Source organism: Gorilla gorilla, chromosome 1 (genome assembly GCF_029281585.2).
Source record: "Gorilla gorilla gorilla isolate KB3781 chromosome 1, NHGRI_mGorGor1-v2.1_pri, whole genome shotgun sequence".
Classification (NCBI taxonomy): Eukaryota; Metazoa; Chordata; class Mammalia; order Primates; family Hominidae; genus Gorilla; species Gorilla gorilla.
Window position 1 is genome coordinate 146,392,041 of NC_073224.2, and position 20,240 is coordinate 146,412,280.

The window sequence follows — 20,240 nt, forward strand, 5'->3', positions numbered from 1 at the left end:
TGTAGGAAAATGTGTGACTTAGAAAACACTTGTTTTCAAATCTATAATCATAAAGGAATCTCTCACCCCAACCCTGATGTCTAATGAATCTAGAAAGATTCTGATGTCTAAGACTTACAAGTTTTATATTTAAACACTAGTCAATCTAAAACTAGATTAACTTCATATCTAAGATTTACCTTGTAAATCTGAGGAATCACTACATAAAAATGTTTATGTTGTTCTCCATTAAAGTTTTGTAATTGTGCAGCATATTCATTTTTATTTTCATCAGCCATATGCGTACGCAGATTCAACTGCTGTTTGGCCTAGGGGCAAATTGGTCGAAATTATTATCAACAACAAAATCACAGCAATTCACTTTTTTGAAAATTATACTAAAACTAGATTTTATCAATGAAGAAGCCAACACCTGACATCAAAAGAATAATGACGTGGCGTAACTTTTTTGAACTATGAATATCATTTAAAATATAAGGAGACACCTGCAGATCTTACTGTCAGAGTGGTCTCCTTATTACAATATTCTTCCCTCTCTCATTACAATAGTATTCCCTGATAGCAATAAGACGTTCTAATATAGACTCTCCTTACCAAATCCAGATAAAAAAACAGATGAAAACATTATAGCTTGAAACAGTGTGCTTTTAATCAGAAGAGAAAAACAGGTAGCTTTAGGAATATTTTCAGATTGTTAAAAAAGTTAACAGTAAAACGTTTCTTTATGATCCACCTATATCCAACTAAAATATGGAACTTAAATCACAGTGAAACTAAATGATAATATGGTTGTTGAATAATCCAACATTCAACAGTGTTTCCACCAATGTGTAGAACCACAGATACTTTAAGGAATGCTTATTTAGAATACAGTTCTGTTCCTCTTGATCTCTTGTACAAAGTCAAATTACAACAGTTATTCTCTAACTAATTAGTTATTACCCCATCAACACATCTTAGCTTTCTAACCTATTTTGGAATAGGATAAAAACTCAATCCCAGTAGCAACTACATCTTTCCTCTAAATTTGAATGCAACTAAGATATTGTAATAAATTAACATATATTACTTTCTCAGACCAATACGTGTAATTTAAAGTTGGCAAATATTTGTATATTTTAGACTTAGATACAGTGTATCTCAAGTAAATCCTAATACTGTAGTCATGCAAATGTGGTGACTACTTTCCTTATGCAAATAATAATGTTTTGACATTAAAGTTGGTTTGGAGTATTTCTTACCTTTTCAACATCTGCCTTGGTTGCATTAGTATCATTATCCAATCTTTCATAACTCTGTTGTGCCTTTTCTGCCTCTCTACATTCTCTTTCAAACTTCTTTTTACTCTGTTAAAAAAATTAAAATATCACACTGAGAAAATAAAATCAGGCTAACTTCATTTAAGAAATAACTTTAGATAGCATTAGGAGAAATAACTAACATAGATGACGGGTTGATGGGTGCAGCAAACCACCATGGAACATGTATACCTATGTAACAAACCTGCACGTTCTGCACATGTATCCCAGAACTTAAAGTATAATAATTTTAAAAAGAGAGAAAAAAGAAATAACTTTAAAATGTGCCACTGTGTATTGTGTGGAAATGAACTGCGCGCTAAGTAAAATTTGTCCTTTCTAAATTAGAAAATAAATTTTACTATTACAACCAATCCACGTTCCTTAAATATCAGACATTAATTACAGACTATGAGGAAAAATAACATAGGCATGACTGAGTTAATATTTATTATATATCTCACTCAAAAAATGTGTGTTTTATAATTTTTTTATAAAAAATATAAGTCCTCATCTTCAGGAGGACTTTTTTGGTTTGTTGTTTTTTGTTCAGTTGGTTTGTTTTGGCATTTATTTTTATACTTTTTTGGTGAGATCCAATGTAGCTTGGGTATATGGAGCGTCCCTCCAAAGTGGTTTTATATTGTTTCTTCCAGGTGTCCCACAAAGAACATCAGCCCAGACCCCAAATCTTTTTAAATTTTATTTCATTCGAACTATTATGACTTTGTAAAAACTATTCACAACTGAGCCATGTAAAATATATGTCATATTATATTTTCTTTCCTACATAATTTTTTGAAATTCTGGAGTTAATACATGTCTTCATTTTTTCAATTTGCTTAGTTTCCAATGCATAATTCAACCCGTTTTTTCCAGTTCTTTAAAACTGTCTGCAGTTAATTCTAACACATTAGGAATTCTATTCATTTTATTTTCTTGATAAATCTTTCCCAAAGGCTTCTAAACTTGCTGGAATTTGAACTCATTACCAACTAGGCCTAATGCATAGTTGTTACCTTAGCATTTCCCTCCCCCATCAACCTGTGGATTCATTTCACCTCTATCTTTGTTTGGATGTCCTATTTCCTAGTTTTATGCTTTCTCCGTTCTTGATTCACTTCATTTTGCTAGAACACATTCAGCAGCAGCCTCCTAAAAGGTCTGCAGGAGATAACTGAATCTCCATGGCTAAAAATGCATTTACCATCATTTTTAATTGACAAAATTTGGCTGGATATAGAACTCTAAGTTGGAAATCATTTTCCTTCAAAAACTTAAAAGTATTGCTCCACTATTCTTCTGGCTTCCTGTGTAACTATCCTGTCTATTCCATTCTGATTCCTGAGCCATTGTATAAACCATGTTTGTTTGTTTGGGGTTTTTTCTCCCTGGAGGGTGGTAGAATCTTCTCTCTCTCCAAAGTGTTCTGAAATTTCAAGAGATGTGGACCCACTGTACAAGATGGAAATTCCTTTCCATCTGGAAATTCATGTCTTTCAGTTCTGGGAAAACTTTCTTGAGTTATTTTTGTCCTTTTCTATGTTTTGTTCCTTTTCTATGTTTTCTCTTTTCTAGTATGTTTACTATTTTGGAAATGAACCTACTGGATGAGTCTCCTAATTTTCCATATTTTCAATGTCTGTCATTTTGCTCTACTGGGGTATTTATTGAACTTTATCTTTCATTTTTTTTCTAGTGGGCTTTTTTTTTCTACTATCATAGAGTTATTTTTTGTTCTTTATATGTTTCTTTTAAAATAATACCTTATTTCATGGATGTAAAATTTTCTCTATTCCCTTTGAGAATATTAGCTAACAGCTGTAGGTATTTTCCTTGTTTGTTTTTGCATTTTAATTTTCATTTCCTTTCATAGTCACACTGCCTTCTTTCCTGCATATTAGTTCTGGTCCCTCATGTGCACATTAGATGTCTTCTTTAAATATCCTGGGATCCTTGGATATCTGCTCTTATTTAAAAAGCCATTGAAAGCTCCACAGATGGGGCTTTACGGATTATGATATTTTCCTCTAGGGTGACATGGTCAGGGAGTTTGTTTCCTTGGAAAAACCTGGCAGCAGTTTTTATAAGCTTTTTCTCCCTAACTGATTAGATTACCCCGAAAGACTTCCAATTTCTTGCCTGGAAAATACACACCTTGCAACCTGTGCTCTGAGAATTCCTCAGAAGAAGCAAACAGGGGATCTCAATATTTTGTATTTACCTAACCTCCTTTATCGAACCAGTTACAACGTTAATTTCTTACCCTGGAAATCCAAGCCCTTAGCAAGTACCAGGTCCAGGAAACCATTATACCTCAAACACCCTGTCCCCATTTTTCCAAATGCCACTTATCAGCTCAGACACCTACTGCTCTGGATTTGTTTACCCATGGTTCCCTAGCAGTTAGCAATTTCCCTTTCTTTCAAGTAACTAAGAGTTTAAAATACAATTTAAAACTACAATAGCTGTTATATCAAGCCATTTGTAGCCAAGAGGTTTCGTAGTTCAGTTTGTAATACAGTTACAAACAGATAGGCCTATAACTTACATCAAATAAATGTGCTCCAGGATTTTTTCAAATTTATTTAAATGTAGGCTTTATTTTGTACAGGTATTTTGATTAGAATGAGGCACTTGTAATTTACTCAAAGCCCCTAAAATATTTAAATACTCATACATAAAGTCACTTTGCTATGAAAATTAAGTTTCCACATTTCATTCTCTGAAACTGAGTTCAGGGCTGTGTTTTCCAGTCAAGTAACTATAGGCTACTAATTCTGGTACAAACTGAGGCTACTTATGTACAATACAAAAGTATTTTTATATTTGGTATCTTATTTGTGGAAAAACACCTACCTAATAATTCCTTGCAAAAGCAAAAGAACTAGTAGTACAATAATATTAAAAATGCTCCTTCCCTGAAAGATAATATAACATTATACAAGACAGAAATATACTCCAGAAAAGATTGTTTTTCCCTTCATCCTTGGTGTGGCAGACAAAGTACAGCCACTTCTACTCCCCTACTCTTGCTTAGCAGAGCCTGCCCCGCCCAGTACAGAGGCGGAAAACAGCTAATACTTGCTCTCCTAGACTCCCCACAGCCAGGGCAGAGGTAAGTAATCTAATTCTGTCAAAGGCATCCAGAGGAAATTTGTTGGGGACTTTCTGGGAAAGTTTTCCTTCCCTGATAAAATGGGATAGTTGGAAGTGAAATGCTGCCTTTTTCCCACCTCTGGATGAAACTGAATGAGGATATCGTGTTTAGCTGTTTAAGCCTACTGTTGACCTTAAGGAGACATGGCTGAGGAAAAGAGCACCTGGTCAAGATGGCAAAGTAGACAGATGAAAAGGAGATGGAGCCTGGTGACAACCGTGGGCTACTGACTAACTATGGAACTGCTCCATTTCTGAGCTCTGCTCTTATAAAATTGTATGCTCTGTTACTTGGAGCCTTGTAACTGATGGACCTGGCATCTCTGATGCTTCTATCTTCTTAATCTCTGACCATTCCTTTAAGACCTCCTTTACAGGCTCTTCTGTCCTGATCTTAAATGCCAGTACTGCCTACTTTATTCATCCCAAGGTTAATAACTGTCTTTTAATTTTTTTCCTCAATTTTTAATACCCTGTCACTAATTCAACCTGTACACCAGTTCTTTACATCACCTCGCAATTATTTCAAACGTGTTAGGAATTCTACAATTTCATTTTCTTGACTAAAGAGGAAGACATGGAACTAGGAAATTGAATCCTACACTTGTTTCTACATATTAAACAGAAAATATATTGGTTAGTTTCCCTCACTAGACTGCAAGTGCTACAAAAACAAGAACCATGTCATACTTACTTTTGTACCTCCAGAGTACATGTCAAGGATACTTTTCAATAAACACAAGTAGAGCTGAACTCACCTTTTTTTATAGCATTGTTAATGCCTTAAAGAAATCTCTCCTACATTTTTGATGCTTCTTTCTTTCTTATGACCTCTAAAACTTTTGCTTAACAACGGTCAATTGTTCTAAAGGCAAGTTGGCACCTATTAAGAATAATTTGTGCCAACACCAATTTTTAAAGGAACCAATGACTCATGAATGTAGGAGTATGTTATTTTGTGCAAATGAAAACACACACACACTCATTAGGTGGCAGATACTAAGGATGATAGTTAAGGCAATTTAAAACTTAACATAAATACTTGGTGAAGTCTTGCTGAAACCAATTAGAAAATCAAAATGAAAATGAAAACATTATTAATATACCTAAGAACTCTCAATCAGCACTGGTGATTAGAATATTACATCAATGGTAGTTACATAGTAGAAATGTAATCAAAGTTTTGAAAATACATTTTTAAAAGGGAAAGAAAACAGGCTGAAAGCAATGGAAGTATATACATGAGATTTTTAATCTCAAAGTACTTTTTCTAACAAGCACAGGCTAAACTGATTAATTTAACATGGAAAAACTCCCTTCGGCATAATTTTCAAGGAATACGCAGTGTCCACCAGAGAAATATGCTAGTAAAGAGTAAACTGTTCGATAACTTGAGGGTCCAAAAAGAGTATCTTATACTACAGAATATCATTTAATAGAGCTTTTTTTTTTTGACTCTAATCCCACGACACAGATTATAGAGCATTTTATGTAAAGGCAACTACAGTGTTCTATGTGAACATCTTGTTTTACAAATTATATACGAGAGCATTTAAGAAAAACCATATGAGCAAGTGCCTTGGGGAAATTTATAAGTAAATAATTATTATGCCTTTATAATTTTGCCCTACAAAGTACTTTATTTCCTACAATGGGAAGGTTTCTATCAGCAGGCCAATATCAGGAGCATTTACAAAATTATACAATGACTGAACCGGAAGAAACATTTCATATCATCTCGTTCACTCTCTTCATTTTTCACATGCTAAAAATGAAGTCAAGAGAAATCAAGTGTTAAGTTAAAGGTAGAAAAAGAACCTTGATTATTTTCAGTCCTCAGGAAATAGTCTTCTAAGATATATCTCCTTTTCCCTCTTACTTCTATCCTCTATTAATACTTTATAGTAACTACTTTAAAGTAAAAAAAAAAAAAAAAAGAATCTCCTTAAATGTTCACAATGATTGAAGATTATAGAGTTCTTAAGTATAGAGTTATAAAGGACAACAAGAAAAATGACAAAATGACCTCACATCCTCCATTTACACTTTATTGACTATTATGCAATAATACCAATGTCAAATTATTAATAATACACTGAGAAACATTAAACTCAAATAGATATGAAGCATAAAAGTATTTAGGGCTAATCTAGTCTACAAGATTTTATGTTAACCATGAAAATGTCATAACTCACATTATCCATCTGTTTCCAGCACATGTCAAGATATTGTTGAGCTTTTCGTCCTTCTTGCAGATGCTGAAGATTATAACCACGGCCAAAAAAAATAAAAATAAAAAATAAAACAAAAACAAATAAAAATAATTACATTTAAACACTAAAGTCTAAAATCCCCAAAAGGCTTTTCACTTTATTTTTTCAAGGTACTAATTATATAACTTTACCAAGACTTAGGAAGAAAGTAATGCAAAACTTCCTAAAAATGCATTTTATAGGATATTGTCTTAACACTTTACATATAACCTTGAAAACAGATAAAATTTCCAGAAAAATAATGATTGTCTTGAATAGTAGATGACAAACATTTTTTATACAAGGTCAGATAAATATTGCAGGCTTTTTAAGCCACACAGTCTCTGTGACACTCAACTCTGCTAGTGTAATGCAAAAGCAGCCACAGGCAATATAAAAGTCAATGAATGTGGGTCTGTTCCAATAAAATTTTATGTATGGACATTAAAAATAAAATTTCATATAACTGTCAATGTCATGAAATATTATTCTTTTTTCAACCATCTAAAAATATAAAAATCATTCTTAGCCTGTGGCAACTAGCAAACAAAACCGAGCAGTTGGTTGGGTTTGGCCCATAGGCTGTAGTTTGCCAAACTTAAATCCAAAAGGATCATAAATTAGCAAAAGTATTTTGTGATAATTTTTAGCTAGAAGAAATGTAGTGAAATAGAAAAACCAGTTTATGCTGAACACACATTTTAAAGAAAACAAAGTGTTTCTGTGTGACTATTTCATATACTATTGCAATTGGATGAAAATTGTAAGAATTACCATTTTTCTTTCAGTTTTCAGATCATGAGCATATCTCATTAATTCACCATACACTCTGTGCGCCATTTCTTCTGCTACAACTTCTCGCTGTCCTGCATAGTCATTTAACTCATTAAGGATATTAAAAAAGGCTACACACGAGGTAAACCTGGCAAAAAACATTTCAAAATGGTGAGATTTACTTTTATTTTCATTACAAATGCTGGTGAGGTATGGACTGAATCTAACATTTCGCAAATTTTAGCATATTCAACCTAAATCTCAGCTACTAGTTCTAAATTAACTTCATATGGAAAAAAATCCTGCATTAAGCTCAAGTCGTACATGTTTGTATATCTTCAAGTAGTCTTTCATTTATTAGTAAAGGGATATTTGGGGTCAAAAAATAATAAGAATACTACCTGCAGGCTCTTTTGGCATACTGGAATCTCTTAAGTTGCCAACTGACTGGCCTGAGCTTGGGAATGAACTTGGTTGGATTCCTAGGCTTGGCAGCTGAACCTGTTGCAGAGATGATGTGCTTGCCAAATGCATCTCGATGGCTGATCTACAGAACAATTTTGCTATCAGCTCTGGACACAGCTGCCTGTATGCCTGCCCATATCCTGAATGGAAGTGAAGTGCCATTATAGTTGACACCAAAGGGGGTAGAAGGGTCAAAAATAAGGGTAAAAACGTGTGTGAGGAAAGGAGAGAAACAAAGAGAATCACTGTATTAATGTATATAACTACTTTGAACATACTGCGGAACACTCTCTTACAGATGAAGATTAACAGCTCAGATAGGACTCCATTAACACTAAACCTGAGAATCCTAACAACTGACAATTATATACAGAGTTGTTTGTTTAAGTCGAGTCTCCTCTTGTTTCTCCATCTAAGCAGTCATCCACGTATTCCTCTTTAAGACCACAAAAAAACTCATAAGTGATTTCTAACCTTTTTATTTATTTCTAATGCAAAAACTCTCAGTGCTTTTCAACATCCCTTTATACCAATCAGTCAAATTGTTTTACTATCTATAAGAGTAAAAGCAAGAATCTACGAAGCCAACAACTACACAACCAAGTATGAAAAATATCCTTTTCTTCTGCAGACTAAATCATTCAAGTGGAATCCTAGTCTACATTTTAATTGAAAATCTGTATTTGACTATTCTAGAAAACTGTTGATCAAGCCCACTACAGTATTTATCCTCATAAAAGATAAACAGTAGTTCCTTCTTTCATAAACATTAATTTTTAAATTAAACTTTATAAAATCTTTATAAAAAGCTAAGAATATATCTTACTAAATAATAAAAATATAAGTATTTTTAAATTTTTTAATATGCATTAATGAACAGGTATGTAATTTACCGTGGCTCTTCATCTTTGGATGAACGTTTGGGGCAGTACTTCTTAACCAGATTTCTATAGGAAGAAGATTTTTTGAAGTTTATTAAAAATTTCAACTATTGTTACAATTGAAATAGTCTAAGTTTTCAATTTCATTCAATCATGAATTTTATGATATAAAACAATTAAGACAGCAATATGATCTCTACTCCATTAGCATCATAATATGTAATCATTACTTACAATTTGTTCTTAAAATACTGATACCTGGAGAAAGAAAGGTTATTTCTGTATTTTCATATGAATGGAATCACAACAATTTGGTTGATGTTACTATCAAATAAGAAAAGAGTTAAGAGGAAGAATTAGAAGAAACAAAGTACAATTGGCCCTCTGTATTCCAGGGTTCCACAACCACAGATTCAACGATGGGTCAAAAATATTCAAATAAGTAAATAACAATGGAGCTATAAAAAGTAATACAAATTAAAAAACCAATAGAGCCTAACAAGTATTTACATAGCATTTACACTGTATTAGGCGTTCTAAATAATCTAGAGATGATTTAAAGTATGGGGAGGATATAGGTAGGTTATAGGCAAATGTTATGCTATTTTATATGAGGGACTGAGCATCTTTGGATTTTGGTATTCATGGGTCTGGGAACCAATCCCCCTCAGGAACAATTACACTCAGTATGTGAAACTGAGTCAGGGCAAAAAGAAACATTTCAAAGAAATACCATCGCTTCTTTTTTTTTCACAAATTGGGGACTTTAATACTAAGGTAAAATGTAAGCAGATGCTGACTCAAGGAATAAAAGAACAGTTTGTCACCATCTCCATAACTCTACTTTTATATGCAAATCATTATGTGACTCCTTACCCTTCTCTTTTCTAGGCAAATGAATTACATTCTGACTTGTAACTGTTTTTTGCCTTCATCCATGTCTGTTCTTAACATTCTTACAGTAGAATGCTACCTTATTTCATCTTTTCAAAATCAGAAAGAGACTAGCATATGGACTTTGGAGCCAGATTGGACTACCTTTGTTTGAATCCTGGTTGGTTGGTTTGTTGGTTGGTTGGTTGGTTGGTTGGTTGGTTGGTTGGTTCGTTGGTTGGTTGGTTTATTGAGATGGAGTCTCACTGTGTCGCCCAGGCTGGAGTGCAGTGGGGCGATCTCAGCCCACTGAAACCTCTGCCTCCGGGGTTCAGGCGATTCTCCAGCCTCAGCCTCCTAAATAGCTGGGATTACAGGTGCATGCCACCACACCCAGCTGATTTTTGTATTTTTAGTAGAGACAGGGTTTCACCACATTGGCCAGGCTGGTCTCGACCCCTGACCTCAGGTGATCCACCTGCCTCAGCCTCCCAAAGTGCTGGGATGAGCCACCATGCCCAACCTGAATCCTGGCTTTTATGTAGTACCTATGTGACCTTGGACAATTTGCCTAACTTCTCTGTCCCCTCATTTCCTATAAATGGTGCAAACAGTACCTACCCCATACAGTTACGAGAATTAAATGACCCTGAGTCTCAAAGTATGGTCAACCTGGGTCCAGCAAGGGTCCATAGACTCTTTGGTAATAATCTACAATGAGGTAAGTACAGAAGTTGGGAATAATTGTATTTCTTTTGAATCTAATCATTAAAAATTAGGGCCTATATTTTCTATGTCTCTTTTATGTCATGTTTCTAGTATTTAATTTTTATTGTTTACAAAAGCATCAGTACACAATGGATTGGAAATTAAAACTGGTCCATCATCACAAACAATTTGAGATGCACTGCTTAAAACTATAAGCAGTTTTAAAGTAAGTGGTCCTACTATCTCTTTCAATACTATAAAAGAATCACTGTCTTAATTATTCTCAGATTAGTATCAATTAATTCCACTTGAATCAATTTATTCATTCTACAAATTGTCTATTATGTGCTAAGCACCATGCAAACTACTAGGAGCATCATAAATAAAAGAGGACCCATGAGCAGGAGACTTAAACTCTATTGAAAGGAGACAAGTATATACCAATAATTGTAATATACTGCATGGTAAGTGCTATGATAAAGATATACAAAGAAAATGAAGACCTAACACCCAGTGAGGGGTGGAAAAAGAACAGGCAAGACACTGAGAAAAGAGTTCAGATCAACATGTATTGAGTTCCTACCATCAAGAAACCCATAGTTGCCACTGATTATAAAGTTAGGGACAAGATGAAAGCATTAGCACTTCACCCACTCTAGGGTGCAACCATAGCTCACTGTAGCCTCAAACTCCTGGGCTTAAGTGATCCTCCTGCCTCAGCCTACCAAGTAGCTGGGACTACAGGCACACACCATCATGCCTGACTAATAATATTTACATATACTTTTTAAAGAGACAGGGTTTCACTGTGTTGCCCAAGCTGGTCTCAAACTCCTGGCCTCAAGTGATCCGCCTGCCTTGGCCTCCCAAAGTACTGGGATTATAGGTGTGAGTCATCCTCCTTGGCCTTCAAAGTTTTGCTGATATTTAATATGTCACTACACTAATACATGTACATAATTTACATATGCTCAAACATTTTTTACAGGTGAGCAATAAAAAGTTCAGAGATCTCTGGTCTAGAGAAATCAAATATATAGACACTCTTACATAACATAATATGGTAAGAACAATAGAGGGCTCTGTAAAGAGGGTTCCCCAGGGGTAAAAAGCTAAAATTTCTGATTTGCTGACTAAGCCTAAAGAGATAAACAGGAATTGGGCAACTGGAAACCCCTTGGGGGAGGATTCTGCTCTTTAGAGAAGATCTAATGAGCAAAGACAAAGAAGTGGGGAGAAACAGAGCATTTAAGAACTGTAAGTGGGTTCAGTGTTGCTGGAACATCAAATATGAGCTAGAGAATTTCAAGTAGTAAGGTGAAAAGTAAGAGGGGAATGAAGCAGAGACCCTTCTAAAGTCATATGAAGGAACTCTGAATAAATACTCTTGACCAGTGGTTATTAATCCTGGTTACCTAAACACTAACAAAACTCACTGTTATGAATGATTTACTAATTCACCCAAATATCAGCAAAGCTACTATCTGCTATAAATTAATTATTTCAGATACTAGACTGACAGAAAGAAAGGGACGAGTCATGGTTAGCAAACTAGTAATTGGGCATGACCTACAGTCCTTTCTACAAAAGAACTCAAAAAGGAAGAAGGGGAAAACATGATCAACAGAATAATTCACTAGAATAGGCAAATTCAGATACAGAATAGATAACAGTTGCTAGCACATGGAGGAGAAGGAAATGACTGCTAATGGGTACAGGGTTTTCTTTTTGGGATGATGAAAATATTCTAAAATTCAATTGTGGTTATGGTTGCACAACTCTGTAAATACACTAAAAAACCACTCAAGTGTAGACTTTAGCAAATGAATCTTATGGCATATGAATTATACCTCAATAAAGCTTCTATAGGAGGAGGAGTGGCAGTTGCATAGGCAGTCCATCTGCCCCAGGTACCTCTATTCAACAAGTCTAAAATGAAATTTATCTACTTTTTAATCTTCTTTTACATACCTCTTTTCTTACATTAGTGGCACTACCATCCATCTAGAATTTAGACATTTAAGCCAAAAATTTGACAATCATCCTACACTTTCTCCCACCTTAACATGTTCAGTCCCTACAGATTCTATTTCCTAATTAACTTTGTTAAAAACAATAATTTTTATAATAAAAAGGAAAAAATACACAAAGAGAAGCCCTGTCTTGCGACTACTTTATAAAATTGTTTTGTATACAGATGTGGGAGGACAGGCTGCTGGAAGCTACTGCAATATCTTGAAACCATGAGGGGAAAGACCAAGAGATGTACGAAAATGCCCTAACTTCATCACTGAGCTCTAGAATGCCGTTTCCAAATTTGTTGTATAAAATGACTCTATTACGTGAAGCTGAATGCTTCTTAACTGACACTATAGAAGAGTTAAATAAAAATGCCCAGTAGAGATATATAGTAAAAACTAGAACTCTAAAGAAACTTCTGGGATCACGATGCAGATATGAGGGTAAACATTTGTAAAGACAATAACAGAAACAAGGAGTTACCATTTGTCATCCATGTATTACTTGCCAATCTTAATGCTAAACTCTTTATATATAATCTTATGCTTACAACAACTGCAAGCAGATATTATTAGCCTGACTTTACAGGACTCAGACACATTAAGTGACTTGCCCACAGTCAAACAGCCAGTAAGTGACAAAGCCAAAACCTTCCTCAAATCTGATGCCAACACCAGAGATGGTTAAAATAATGAATGTGAATGAGGCTACTAAAGAAGTATGAAATGAAAGGTAGCTAAAGACCATCTACAAACACAAATTTAACAGGGAAGGAAGAAGAGTTGCTTCAGAAGAACAGTAAGGATGAACTAAGCTAGGAAGATTACAGGTAAACAAACTATGTCCCACTACCTATTTTTAAAACAAAATTTTATTGGAATGCACTACACTCATTCATGCATGGTATTGTCTATGGCTGCTTTTGCATTACAACAACAAAGCTGAGACAACCAAATTGAGTAGACATATGGGTAACAGAAAACCCAAGAGAAGGGATTTTTTTAAAAGATGTTCTCAGAGAAGTCAGGTGAGGTGTCTCACGCCTGCAATCTCAGTGCTTTGGGAGGCCAAAGTGGGAGGATCCCTTGGGGCCAGGAGTTCGAGGACGCAGTGAGCTATGATTGTTGCCACTGCACTCCAGCCTGGGAAAGAGAGTGAGACCCTGTCTCTTAAAAAAACGAAAAAAAAGAAGACACTTAAGACATTTTGGGAGGCCAAGGCAGACAGATCATTTGAGGTCAGAGTTTGAGACCAGCCTGACCAACATGCTGAAAACCTGTCTCTACCAAAAATACAAAAAAATTAGCCAGGCATGGTGGCGGACTCCTGTAGTCTCAGCTACTCGGGAGGCTGAGGTACGAGAACTGCTTGAATCCGGAAAGCGGAGGTTGCATGCAGTGAGCTGAGATTGTGCCACTGCACTCCAACCTGGGCAACAGAGCAAGGCTCAGTCTCAAAAAAAAAAAAGAGGAAGAGGAAAAGAAGAAAAGAGGAGGAGGAGGAGGAAGAACAGGGTGAAGAAGAAGTTGTTCTAAGACAGAAACAGTCTATTATCATCAAAGATAATAAACAGGTACCTAAAATATCCATGGAATTTAGCAATTACCAGGTGATTTAACGGTGTGGTTATGACAGGCACAGTCTCCAACCTATAAATGGGGTTGTATGCTAGAAATTACTTTTAAGTTCAATGGTTTTGAAGCACAAACTCATGAACTGCATTAAACAAGTCAAATTTAAGCAAAAAGCATTTCATAGAGTGAGTAGTTTCAAAGATTGACTACTTTTTTTTTTCTCCTGCCTCAGCCTCCCTAGTAGCTGGGATTACAGGTGCCCGCCACCACGCCCAGCTAATTTTTTTTTGTATTTTTAGCGGAGACGGGGTTTCACCATGTCGGTCAGGCTGATCTCAAACTCCTGAGCTCACCTTGGCCTCCCAAAGTGCTGGGATCACAAGCGTGAGCCATCGTGCCCAGCCCAGGATGTCATTTTTCAAGTGTTCCCTTTCAGTTTATTAGTGGTCAAGGGACAAGCCAAAGCAGATAATGGACAATTAAGAAGGTGGGGCTTTAGAACACAAAGCTTGCCAGAACTCGTGTGGGTGGAACTTGATTGTATTGAGTCACCATAAGTGGACAAGGAAGGAGCTTCTAACAGGTAAAGGGGGTATAGCTCAGGTGGTAGAGCATTTGACTGCAGATCAAGAGGTCCCCGGTTCAAATCCGGGTGCCCCCTTCCAGGATGTTTTCTCACTTCCATTTTAAAGTAGATACTGCCAGCCACAGTGTCACCAGAAAAGATGAGAAAACTTTTTTTTTCCCCCTTGACACAGTACTCCTTTAATCCCACAATGCTCTGTGGTAATTTTAAATCAGATACATTGAAAGGATATTAACTTTTACAATAATATTGTACAATTAAAACTATATATGTAAATCCAAGAGACTGGAGGAGTCTACATATACTGAGTTTCTTATTTAACAATAACTGATGATTTTTATATAATTGAGAATAAATCTTTATCAGATGATGAGACTCATAGAGGATAATAGGTCAATTATTATGGTAATTTTTAAAATCTCTTATTATTATTATTATACCTTAAGTTTTAGGGTACATGTGCACAATGTGCAAGTTAGTTACATATGTATACATGTGCTATGCTGGTGTGCTGCACTCACTAACTCCTCATCTAGCATTAGGTATATCTCCCAATGCTATCCCTCCCCCTCCCCCAACCCCACAACAGTCCCCAGAGTGTGATGTTCCCCTTCCTGTGTCCATGTGTTCTCATTGTTCAATTCCCACCTATGAGTGAGAATATGTGGTGTTTGGTTTTTTGTGCTTGCGATAGTTTACTGAGAATGATGATTTCCAATTTCATCCATGTCCCTACAAAGGACATGAACTCATCATTTTTTATGGCTGCATAGTATTCCATGGTGTATATGTGCCACATTTTCTTAATCCAGTCTATCATTATTGGACATTTGGGTTGGTTCCAAGTCTTTGCTATTGTGAATAATGCCGCAATAAATGTACGTGTGCATGTGTCTTTATAGCAGCATGATTTATAGTCCTTTGGGTATATACCCAGTAATGGGATGGCTGGGTCAAATGGTATTTCCAGTTCTAGATCCCTGAGGAATCGCCACACTGACTTCCACAATGGTTGAACTAGTTTACAGTCCCACCAACAGTGTAAAAGTGTTCTATTTCTCCACATCCTCTCCAGCACCTGTTGTTTCCTGACTTTTTAATGATTGCCATTCTAACTGGTGTGAGATGGTATGTCATTGTGGTTTTGATTTGCATTTCTCTGATGGCCAGTGATGATGAGCATTTTTTCATGTGTCTTTTGGCTGCATAAATGTCTTCTTTTGAGAAGTGTCTGTTCATGTCCTTCGCCCACTTTTTGATGGGGTTGTTTTTTTCTTGTAAATTTGTTTGAGTTCGTTGTAGATTCTGGATATTAGCCCTTTGTCAGATGAGTAGGTTGCGAAAATTTTCTCCCATTTTGTAGGTTGCCTGTTCACGCTGATGGTAGTTTCTTTTGCTGTGAAGAAGCTCTTTAGTTTAATTAGATCCCATTTGTCAGTTTTGGCTTTTATTGTCATTGCTTCTGGTGTTTTAGACATGAAGTCCTTGCCCATGCCTATGTCCTGAATGGTAATGCCTAGGTTTTCTTCTAGGGTTTTTACGGTTTTAGGTCTAACGTTTAAGTCTTTAATCCATCTTGAATTGATTTTTGTATAAGGTGTAAGGAAGGGATCCAGTTTCAGCTTTCTACATATGGCTAGCCAGTTTTCCCAGCACCATTTATTAAATAGGGAATCCTTTCCCCAATGCTTGTTTTGGTCAGGTTTGTCAAAGATCAGATAGTTGTAGACATGCGGCATTATTTCTGAGGGCTCTGTTCTGTTCCATTGATCTATATCTCGGTGTTGGTACCAGTACCATGCTGTTTTGGTTACTGTAGCCTTGTAGTATAGTTTGAAGTCAGGTAGCGTGATGCCTCCAGCTTTGTTCTTTTGGCTTAGGATTGACTTGGCGATGCGGGCTCTTTTTTGGTTCCATATGAACTTTAAAGTAGTTTTTTCCAATTCTGTGAAGAAAGTCATTGGTAGCTTGATGGGGATGGCACTGAATCTGTAAATTACCTTGGGCAGTTTGGCCATTTTCATGATACTGATTCTTCCTACCCATGAGCATGGAATGTTCTTCCATTTGTTTGTATCCTCTTTTATTTCCTTGAGCAGTGGTTTGTAGTTCTCCTTGAAGAGGTCCTTCACATCCCTTGTAAGTTGGATTCCTAGGTATTTTATTCTCTTTGAAGCAATTGTGAGTGGGAGTTCACTCATGATTTGGCTCTCTGTTTGTCTGTTGTTGGTGTATAAGAATGCTTGTGATTTTTGTACATTGATTTTGTATCCTGAGACTTTGCTGAAGTTGCTTATCAGCTTAAGGAGATTTTGGGCTGAGACAATGGGGTTTTCTAGATATACAATCATGTCGTCTGCAAAGAGGGACAATTTGACTTCCTCTTTTCCTAATTGAATACCCTTTATTTCCTTCTCCTGCCTAATTGCCCTGGCCAGAACTTCCAACACTATGTTGAATAGGAGTGGTGAGAGAGGGCATCCCTGTCGTGTGCCAGTTTTCAAAGGGAATGCTTCCAGTTTTTGCCCATTCAGTATGATATTGGCTGTGGGTTTGTCGTAGATAGCTCTTATTATTTTGAAATACATCCCATCAATACCTAATTTATTGAGAGTTTTTAGCATGAAGCGTTGTTGAATTTTGTCAAAGGCCTTTTCTGCATCTATTGAGATAATCATGTGGTTTTTGTCATTGGTTCTGTTTATATGCTGGATTACATTTATTGATTTGCGTATATTGAACCAGCCTTGCATCCCAGGGATGAAGCCCACTTGATCATGGTGGATAAGCTTCTTGATGTGCTGCTGGATTCGGTTTGCCAGTATTTTATTGAGGATTTTTGCATCAATGTTCATCAAGGATATTGGTCTAAAATTCTCTTTTTTGGTTGTGTCTCTGCCCAGCTTTGGTATCAGGATGATGCTGGCCTCATAAAATGAGTTAGGGAGGATTCCCTCTTTTTCTATTGATTGGAATAGTTTCAGAAGGAATGGGACCAGTTCCTCCTTGTACCTCTGGTAGAATTCGGCTGTGAATCCATCTGGTCCTGGACTCTTTTTTGGTTGGTAAGCTATTGATTATTGCCACAATTTCAGATCCTGTTATTGGTCTATTCAGAGATTCAACTTCTTCCTGGTTTAGTCTTGGGAGAGTGTATGTGTCGAGGAATTTATCCATTTCTTCTAGATTTTCTAGTTTATTGGCATAGAGGTATTTGTAGTGTTCTCTGATGGTCATTTGTATTTCTGTGGGATCGGTGGTGATATCCCCTTTATCATTTTTTATTGTGTCTATTTGATTCTTCTCTCTTTTTTTATTAGTCTTGCTAGCGGTTTATCAATTTTGTTGATCCTTTCAAAAAACCAGCTCCTGGATTCATTAATTTTTTGAAGGGTTTTTTGTGTCTCTATTTCCTTCACTTCTGCTCTGATTTTAGTTATTTCTTGCCTTCTGCTAGCTTTTGAATGTGTTTGCTCTTGCTTTTCTAGTTCTTTTAATTGTGATGTTAGGGTGTCAATTTTGGATCTTTCCTGCTTTCTCTTGTGGGCATTTAGTGCTATAAATTTCCCTCTACACACTGCTCTGAATGCGTCCCAGAGATTCTGGTATGTTGTGTCTTTGTTCTCATTGGTTTCAAAGAACATCTTTATTTCTGCCTTCATTTTGTTATGTACCCAGTAGTCATTCAGGAGCAGGTTGTTCAGTTTCCATGTAGTTGAGCGGTTTTGAGTGAGATTCTTAATCCTGAGTTCTAGTTTGACTGCACTGTGGTCTGAGAGATAGTTTGTTATAATTTCTGTTCTTTTACATTTGCTGAGGAGAGCTTTACTTCCAAGTATGTGGTCAATTTTGGAATAGGTGTGGTGTGGTGCTGAAAAAATTGTATATTCTGTTGATTTGGGGTAGAGTGTTCTGCAGATGTCTTTTAGGTCTGCTTGGTGCAGAGCTGAGTTCAATTCCTGGGTATCCTTGTTGACTTTCTGTCTCGTTGATCTGTCTAATGTTGACAGTGGGGTGTTAAAGTCTCCCATTATTAATGTGTGGGAGTCTAAGTCTCTTTGTAGGTCACTCAGGACTTGCTTTATGAATCTGGGTGCTCCTGTATTGGGTGCATATATATTTAGGATAGTTAGCTCTTCTTGTTGAATTGATCCCTTTACCATTATGTAATGGCCTTCTTTGTCTCTTTTGATCTGTGTTGGTTTAAAGTCTGTTTTATCAGAGACTAGGATTGCAACCCCTGCCTTTTGTTGTTTTCCATTTGCTTGGTAGATCTTCCTCCATCCTTTTATTTTGAGCCTATGTGTGTCTCTGCACATGAGATGGGTTTCCTGAATACAGCACACTGATGGGTCTTCACTCTTTATCCAATTTGCCAGTCTGTGTCTTTTAATTGGAGCATTTAGTCCATTTACATTTAAAGTTAATATTGTTATGTGTGAATTTGATCCTGTCATGATGATGTTAGCTGGTTATTTTGCTCGTTAGTTGATGCAGTTTCTTCCTAGTCTCGATGGTCTTTACATTTTGGCATGATTTTGCAGCAGCTGGTACTGGTTGTTCCTTTCCATGTTTATTGCTTCCTTCAGGAGCTCTTTTAGGGCAGGCCTGGTGGTGACAAAATCTCTCAGCATTTGCTTGTCTGTAAAGGATTTTATTTCTCCTTCACTTATGAAGCTTAGTTTGGCTGGATATGAAATTCTGGGTTGAAAATTCTTTTCTTTAAGAATGTTGAATATTGGCCCCCACTCTCTTCTGGCTTGTAGAGTTTCTGCCGAGAGATCCGCTGTTAGTCTGATGGGCTTCCCTTTGAGGGTAACCCGACCTTTCTCTCTGGCTGCCCTTAACATTTTTTCCTTCATTTCAACTTTGGTGAATCTGACAATTATGTGTCTTGGAGTTGCTCTTCTCAAGAGGTATCTTTGTGGCATTCTCTGTATTTCCTGAATCTGAATGTTGGCCTGCCTTGCTAGATTGGGGAAGTTCTCCTGGATAATATCCTGCAGAGTGTTTTCCAACTTAGTTCCATTCTCCCCGTCACTTTCAGGTACACCAATCAGACGTAGATTTGGTCTTTTCACATAGTCCCATATTTCTTGGAGGCTTTGTTCGTTTCTTTTTATTCTTTTTTCTCTAGACTTCCCTTCTCACTTCATTTCATTCATTTCATCTTCCATCGCTGATACCCTTTCTTCCAGTTGATCACATCGGCTCCTGAGGCTTCTGCATTCTTCATGTAGTTCTTGAGCCTTGGTTTTCAGCTCCATCAGCTCCTTTAAGCACTTCTCTGTATTGGTTATTCTAGTTATACATTCTTCTAAATTTTTTTCAAAGTTTTCAACTTCTTTGCCTTTGGTTTGAATGTCCTCCCGTAGCTTGGAGTAATTTCATCGTCTGAAGCCTTCTCTCAGCTCATCAAAGTCATTCTCCATCCAGCTTTGTTCCGTTGCTGGTGAGGAACTGCGTTCCTTTGGAGGAGGAGAGGCGCTCTGCTTTTCAGAGTTTCCAGTTTTTCTGCTCTGTTTTTTCCCCATCTTTGTGGTTTTATCTACTTTTGGTCTTTGATGATGGTGATGTACAGATGGGTTTTTGATGTGGATGTCCTTTCTGTTTGTTAGTTTTCCTTCTAACAGACAGGACCCTCAGCTGCA

The 20,240-nt window shown here is 36.4% G+C and overlaps 1 protein-coding gene, 1 long non-coding RNA gene and 1 other non-coding gene across 8 annotated transcripts in view; 2 read left to right on the forward strand and 1 right to left on the reverse strand.

Annotated features, from left to right (window-relative positions):
- FNBP1L (formin binding protein 1 like) overlaps window positions 1-20,240 on the reverse strand; it is a 111,887-nt gene that overhangs the window by 29,316 nt on the left and 62,331 nt on the right. For 4 of the 6 annotated variants that reach the window (XM_063696899.1, XM_004026155.5, XM_019031084.4 and 1 more), the window contains exons 3-7: window positions 8,842-8,895; window positions 7,484-7,631; window positions 6,653-6,715; window positions 1,242-1,346; window positions 180-308 (exon numbers count right to left, since the gene is read on the reverse strand). In XM_063696899.1, the coding sequence (XP_063552969.1) occupies window positions 180-308; window positions 1,242-1,346; window positions 6,653-6,715; window positions 7,484-7,631; window positions 8,842-8,895 (499 nt within the window). Of the gene's footprint in view, window positions 1-179; window positions 309-1,241; window positions 1,347-6,652; window positions 6,716-7,483; window positions 7,632-7,884; window positions 8,089-8,841; window positions 8,896-20,240 lie in introns of those variants that run through there. The other 2 variants (XM_019031195.4, XM_055352511.2) reach the window with 2 other exon arrangements.
- The window catches only part of LOC129524957 (uncharacterized), a 67,296-nt gene continuing 61,616 nt past the window's right edge, over window positions 14,561-20,240 (forward strand). Inside the window, exon 1 of the long non-coding RNA XR_010130410.1 lies at window positions 14,561-14,586. This is a non-coding gene — a long non-coding RNA (uncharacterized lncRNA). The remainder of the gene's footprint in view (window positions 14,587-20,240) is intronic.
- TRNAC-GCA (transfer RNA cysteine (anticodon GCA)) lies at window positions 14,592-14,664 on the forward strand. Its single transcript has one exon. It is a non-coding gene; the product is annotated as a tRNA-Cys (tRNA).